Genomic DNA, 7,749 nt, shown 5'->3' on the forward strand with positions numbered 1-7,749 from the left:
CAGTTCTAACTGTTGCTTCCTGACCTGCATATAGGTTTCTCAAGAGGCAGGTCAGGTGGTCTGGTATTCCCATCTCTTTCAGAATTTTCCAGTTGATCATGATCCACACAGTCAGAGGCTTTGGCATAGTCAATAAAGCAGAAATAGATGTTTTTCTGGAACTTTCTTGCTTTTTCCATGATCCAGCGGATGTTGGTAATTTGATCTCTGGTTCCTCTGCCTTTTCTAAAACCAGCTCGAACATCTGGAAGTTCATGGTTCATGTATTGCTGAAGCCTGGCTTGGAGAATTTTGAGCATTAATGTACTAGCGTGTGAGATGAGTACAATTGTGTGGTAGTTTGAGCATTCTTTGGCATTGCCTTTCTTTGGGATTGGAATGAAAACTGACCTTTTCTAGTCCTGTGGCCACTGCTGAGTTTTCCAAATTTGCTGGCATATTGAGTGCAGCACTTTCACAGCATTATCTTTCAGGATTCAAAATAGCTCAACTGGAATTCCATCACCTCCACTAGATTTGCTTACCCCTTCCCTATTATTTATCTTTGTCTCTCTTTTCATAATGAAGATAATATACATAATTCATGGAATGAAAAAAACATACTAAGCAAATAGTTAATCTATAAAATCACTTGAATATTAAAATAACAAAGAACAAAACATAATAAAAACAAAACCTATTTTCTAATACATTAAAAAAAATCATAATTATAAAGGTAACATGACCTCAAATCTTTCCTTTTGAATGCTATGAAAAAGAATTAAGTCAAATAAAAGTTTTGTTTTACTGTTGACAAAAATAGTCTATGCAACTGCAATGTAAGTGAAATATAGATTTTTAAATAAGGGATAACGATCATCATATAGCAGGTGGTATTTCTTAATCATGGTGTTAAAACTCCATTTCCTCTCCAGCATCTTGAATGCATTATAAATTAGGAATCAAGGCCCCAAAGGCATGAGATAATCTGAAAAAAATATTAAGTTTTCTTTCTAAAGATCTCAACTAGGTCAGTTCTAATGATGATAATGCTTTATTAAGAGAAAAAGAATATACATACATCTGCAACTTGCCTGTCATCTTAACGTAAAAATGTAGTATAGGAAACCTGATAACTGAGACCAAGGTAATTCAGAGCAACCTGTCTATGGAATGCAAGTAAAAAATCTGGGCAAAATATAAAAAACATATGCTAGAAGGCACAGGACAGCTAACAAGATTGTGAAGAATTATAGGCAAGTATCAGGAGGAAGTTGAAGGCTCAGGAGAGTAATCTCTGCATTTATAGCTATTTCTCCCTTGAGGTGATTTGCTGATGCTGGAGGAGGTGGCAGAAAAGCTTAGCAACACTGTTGAGAGCTTTGTTCGGAAAGCAAGAACGAATTTAAGGCCTACTATAGAGAGTTCTCTGTAAACCCTCCTTGAGTTGAGCTGGGACACAGCTAAACTGGAAAGGGGAAACTAGGAGTAGTCAGGCCCTTGCAGAAGCGGCAGTTCAGAAGTTTCAAATTATCTCAGGCTCTAAAATTGTACTGAAACAATTTTAGACTGCTAACCACACAAGGAGTCTGGAATAAGCAAATGCAAATCCTCATTGAGGAAGACATTATTATCAGAAGCCTTAAAGAATTTTATAAACAATTCTGAAAATACATGTGTGATGTACAAAAATTAGCATGCATTCAAGGCAAAGCACATGAAAGAAATCCAGCAGAAAGAGAACAGAAGCAGACCTAGAAGGTTCTAGGCTTGGGAATTCTCAGACACAGATTTCACCTACTATATTCAGTGAAAATTTTTGCAAAGAAATGGAAACTATAAAAAAGAATCAAATGGAAATTCCAAAACTGAAATATAAGTGAAATGGAAAACTTCATGGATTTAAGACCCATTTGACACAAATTTAAAGAGAAACTATAAAATACGTGAAAAGAAATTTCCAGGAAAAGAAAAAAAAATGAAAAGCAGAAGAAGGCAAAGGCATGGATAAGACAGTAAGGCAGTAACATGCAATATAACTGGAGCCTCAGAAGCAGAAAAGAGAACAAAAGTGGCAGAAGCAACATTTGAAGATACAATGGTTAAGAACTTTAAAAACTGATAAAAAACAGTACAGACACAAATTCAGAGTTCTGTGAACCTAGTAAGAGAAGTAGAAATAAAAGTACATTTAGGCACAATATAGCAAAACTACTAAGACCCAAAGACAAAGAAAAAACATTTTAGGAAGCCAGAAAAGAAGTCATATTATATTCAAGGGAGCAACATTTAGAATGAAAGTTGGCTTCAAAAGCAAAAATGAAAATCAGAAGATAATGAAACAATGTCTCTTTATCAAGTGTCTTTAACAAGTGCTTAAAGAAAAGAGTATCACATTGGAATTCTATACCCAGCAAAACAGTCTTCAAGAAACTTAAGACAAATACATTTTAAGATCTAATTTAGGTTATGAAATTTAAGATAGGGAGATTATCTTAGATTACCTGGTGGGCTCAATGTAATCATAGGAGCTTTTAAAAACAAAAACTTTCACTAACTGTAAGCAGGACAGATAGGCAGAAGGAAAGTTAAGAGAGATTCAAAGCATGAGAATGACTTGCCTTTGTTGGCTAGGAGATGAAGTGATAAAGGTAGTCACATGCTAGAGAACAGAGTGAAATCGCTCAGTCATGTCTGACTCTTTGCCATCCCATGGACTGTAGCCTACAATGCTCCTCCGTCCATGGGATTTTCCAGGCAAGAGTGCTCGAGTGGGTTGCCATTTTCTTCTCTAGAGGATCTTCCCAACCCAGGGATTGAACCTGGGTCTCCCGCATTGTAGGCAGATGCTTTACCATCTGAGCCACCAGGGAAGTCAGAGAACAGAGGTGACCTCTGAAAAAACGGAGTGTCTGTACAATGCCAGGTACTTGAGTAAGTTCGGACTTGCTCTGAATTTGATCTATCTGGCTAATAATCAACAAGAAAACAGAGACCTCAGCCCTACAGCCACACAGAACTGAATTCAGCTAACAATAGAAGCACATTCTCCCCCAGAATCTCCAAACAGGAGATCCAACTGGCTGACATCTTGATTTTTGCCCCTGAAACTTGAGGCAGAGTAACTAGCTGAGCCTGCTGGACTTCTGATCTTAAGAACTTGGAGATAATAAGCCAGTGTTATTTTAAATGGATATGTTTGTGTTAATTTCTTAGGGCAGCAATAGAAGACTGATATAAATGGAATAATCCAACAGTAATAGATGAGATTGTTAATAGTTCACCTCAGTATATGACAGAACATGAATTAAAAAATTAGTCAGTAAGAACATGATTTGAAGAACACAGCTGATTTGACCTGACTTAATATATTCTTTAAAAACATAATTGAAACATTTATACCAACTCTATGCTGGCTTTAAAGAAGTCTTCACAAACCTCAAAGAATTAAAATCAGTAAAAATGAGTTTCAAATTTAAAAAGAATATGCATTAGTTTAGTGTTGCTGTTCTTACGCTGGGTTAAGGTGAAGATGAGACATAAAGATTTGTAAATGTAAAATCTCATAAATGTTTATATAAGAAAATTTTTGGAACCTAACAGATCATTTTTTAAAGTTATTTATCCTCTGATCTAGGAAACTAATTCCTATGAAACTAGTACACATGTAGAAATATTAATACAGTAGTTTCCCCTTACCCCACGGGAGGAAACATTCCTAGACTCCTAGTGGATACCGGAAACCAGACAGCAATGCCTCATATATTTCCTATTTGTGTGTGTGTGTGTGTGTGTGTGTGTGCGCCTCTTCTTACTTGGAGAATCCCCTGGACAGAGAAGCCTGGCAGGCTGCAGTCCATAGGGTCGCACAGAGTCAGACACAACGGAAGTGACTTAGCACGCACACATGCATAAAGCGACTTACCATGAATGCTTGCCTACCTATCTAAGGTAAAGTGTAATTTATAAATTAGGCAATAATTCTAAGAACATAATGTAATATAAGCTTGCAAATGTGGACTCTGTGTCAAAATATCTTATTGTACAAAGTTAATGCCTTTTCCAGGAGAAGGCAATGGCAACCCACTCCAGTACTCTTGCCTGGAAAATCCCATGGGCGGAGGAGCCTGGTAGGCTGCATGGGGTCGTGAAGAGTTGGACACTACTGAGCGACTTCACTTTCACTTTTCCTTTTCATGCATTGGAGAGGGAAATGGCAACCCACTCCAGTGTTCTTGCCTGGAGAATCCCAGGGATGGCGGAGCCTGGTGGGCTGCCGTCTATGGGGTCGCACAGAGTCGGACATGACTGAAGCGACTTAGCAGTAGCAGCAGCAATGCCTTTTCCATCTTAACATCACTTACGCATTCTGACAGTAATTTTTGCAATTTGAGGTCCAAGAGCGAAACTAACATGAATTTCTTCTTCCTTCTTCATGATTTCATGGATAGAATACCTGTTCTTCCCCCAAATTTTAGCACCTCACATGTGATTTATTTTTCTTTCCTAATTAGCCAAAAACTTTCATTTCTGCACTTAAAAGGGAGCTCTTAATGGAATCTCTATGGCCTTACTGAATTGCTAGCATCACTTCTGCACTTTGGGATTATTGAGTAAAATACAGGTTACTTAAAAACAAGCACTGCAATACTGTGTGTGACAGCTGATCTGATAACCAAGATGACTACTAAGTGACAAACAGAAAGAATATGATGGATAAAGAGATGGTTCATATCTTGGGCAGGACAGAGTAGGACCACATGAAATTTTATGATGATACTCAGAATGGTGTGCAATTTAAAACTGATGAAGTATTTATTTCTGAAAATGTCCACTGAACGTTTTTGGACTTCAGTTTACTGCAGGTAACTGAGATGGTGAAAAGTGAAACAGTAGAGAAGGGAGGACTACTGTATATGGTTCTCTGACATGCACTGTTCACCAATAATAGAACAATGGTTAAGTAAATGATTGTATAACAATTCTCACAGTTATTAAAAAAATGCTAGATTCTTTATATATGTACCCTAAAAATGATTAAAATGTAACAAAAAGCTTAAAAGTTAGATTATCTGATACAAATATCATACACACACTGTAAAGATAACCAAACTGTTAATAAGCATTTATCTCTAACCTAGCATAGAAGATTGAGGTTCTGGGAAAAGCTGAAGAGGGCATTCTGCTTCTATATTATCTGAATATTTTAAAACCAATATTTTAAAACTAACCAATTGTTAGTTTTTCAATTAAAATGCCCCATGCACACTTATGAAAGGAGAGATATTAAGTGATCTGCCAACAGAAAAACAGTAAATTCGACACTGTCAGTTGATCTTAAGAACATAAAAGATTGTTATTTATTACAGAACATAATATTCTTAATCATAATCTTCAGTCTTTAATACACGTAAAGTTTTAAAGAAGAGTGGAAATAAAATTATCTAATTAAAAACAGGTAAAATAACTTCACTGCTAGCATTATTTAGAACGTCAAGCATACTTCCCCTTACACCTTTGAAAGATACCAGTTAATTGAAATGATTCTGAAATTAATTCTCACAAAATAGCAAAACTACTAAAAAATTAACTGCTCTATTGATTGATATTACAAAGATTAATCTTTATAAATAGTGTTTACTTAATGAAATAAAAGCTGTACTTACAACAAGGAGAAGAATGAACTGGTCCAAGTTGTGGGAAGGTCATAAGAATAGAAACTTCTGGTAGATTATTTTGCTTTGCAGGTTCACTAGTTTGATCAGCCCAAACCACCACTTTTTTCCTCTCGACCAAATGTTCAATTTCTTTGATGTCAGCCTCAAAAGTAGCATTTAACAGGCCAGATTCTTTTAAAGCACAGTATTGCTTTCTTAGGGCCGGAAGTAATGCATTCAATACTCTACATACAGAAGGTGACAAGAGAGAGATAAATACTAAATTTTAAATACAGTATTACAGATTTATGTAACATCCAAAGTATTTGTTGTTGTTCAGTCTCTTTGCTGCAGCATGAGCAAAGATGCCACTCTTTGCCATGAACTGCAGCATGCCAGGCTTCTCTGTCCTTCACTATCTCCCTGAGTATGCACAAACCTATGTTCATTGAGTCAGTGATGCCATCCAACCATCTCATACTCTGTCACCCTCTTTTCTTCTTGCCTCAGAATTTCCGAACATCAGGGTCTTTTCCAGTGAGTCAGCTCTTTGCATCAGTGGCCAAAGTATTGGAGCTCCAGCTTTAGCATCACTCCTTCCAATGAATATTCAGGGTTGATTTCCTTTAGGATTGACTGGTTTGATCTCTGTGTTGTTCAAGGGACTCTTAAGAGTCAACACCAGTTTGAAAGTGTCAATTTGCTGGTGCTCAGCCTTCTTTATGGTCCATCTCTTACATCCATACATGTATGTGTAATATGTTCTTAGTTGCTCAGTTGTGTCTGACTCTTTGCAACACCATGGGCTGTAGCCCACCAGGCTCCTCTGTCCATGGGCATTTTCCAGGCAAGAATATTGCAGTGGGTTGTCATGCCCTCCTCCAGGGGATCTTCTCAACCCAGGAATCAAACAGGTCTCCTACATTGCAGGCAGATTCTTAACCATCTGAGCCACCAGGGAAGCCCAAGAATACTGGAGTGGGTAGCCTATCACTTCTCCAGGGCAATCTTCCTGACCCAGGAATTGAACCAGGGTCTCCTGCATTGCAGGTGGATTCTTTACCAGCTGAGCTACCAGGGTAGCCCCACATCCATACATGACTACTGGAAAAATCATAGCTTTGACTATACAGATCTTTGTTGGCACAGTGATGTCTCTGCTTTTTAATACACTGTCTAGGTTTGTCACAGCTGTTCTTCCAAGGAGCAGGTGTCTTTTAATTTTTTGGCTGCAGTCACCATCGACATTGATTTTGGAGCCCAAGAAAATGAAATCTGACACTTTTCCAACATTTTCCCCATCTATTTGCCATGCAGTGATAGGACCAAATGCCAAGATCTTAGTTTTCTGAATGTTGAGCTTTAAGCCAGGCTTTTTCACTCTCCTCTTTCACCTTCATCAAGAGGCTCTTTAGTTCGTCTTTACTTTCTGTCATTAAAGTGGCACCATCTGCATATCTGAGGTTGTTGACATTTCTCCCAGCAATCTTGATTCCAGATTGTGATTCAAAGTATTAGCAGATGATTAAAATGTTCCCTGTACATATCTTCCTTTAGAAATTTCAATCAAATACCTCTAATCAAATATCTTTAATACATTAAATATAGATTGGAAAGTACCTTGTATGGGAATTACAAGAACCAGGCTACAGTGTCAGCTAGTCTTCACTTGCTTCTATTTGACCTTGGATAAAGTACTAACTGAGGTTTTTCCTCTATAATATGGGGTACAATTAGATAGCCATTACTTACAACAGGGGACTGTTTTCAGAACTAAATTTCATATAAAAGACTTTTACAAAGCATAATGTGATTTAAGAATCAAAAACTGTGTTGTGGACTTCCCTGGTGGCCCCTGGTTAAGAATCTGCCTCATAATGCAGTGGGCACAGGTTTGATCTCTGGTCTGGGAAGATTCCACATGCCAAGGGGCAACTAAGCCTATGTGCCACAACTACTAAGCCTACGCTCTAGAGCCTATGAGCTGCAACTACTGAGTCCCTGTGCCTAGAGTCCATGCTCTACAACAAGAGAAGCCACTACAAGGAAAAGCTCCTGCTCATCCCAACTAGAGAAAGCCTGCATGAAGCAATGAAGAGACAGCAGCAGAAAA

At 37.7% G+C, this 7,749-nt stretch overlaps 1 protein-coding gene across 1 annotated transcript in view; it reads right to left on the reverse strand.

Moving 5' to 3' along the window:
- The window catches only part of KIF18A (kinesin family member 18A), an 86,474-nt gene that overhangs the window by 35,502 nt on the left and 43,223 nt on the right, over positions 1-7,749 (reverse strand). Inside the window, exon 13 of the mRNA XM_010831790.1 lies at positions 5,646-5,881. Within this exon, the coding sequence (XP_010830092.1) occupies positions 5,646-5,881 (236 nt within the window). The remainder of the gene's footprint in view (positions 1-5,645; positions 5,882-7,749) is intronic.

Source organism: Bison bison, unplaced genomic scaffold (genome assembly GCF_000754665.1).
Source record: "Bison bison bison isolate TAMUID 2011002044 unplaced genomic scaffold, Bison_UMD1.0 scf7180017864531, whole genome shotgun sequence".
Taxonomy (NCBI): domain Eukaryota; kingdom Metazoa; phylum Chordata; class Mammalia; order Artiodactyla; family Bovidae; genus Bison; species Bison bison.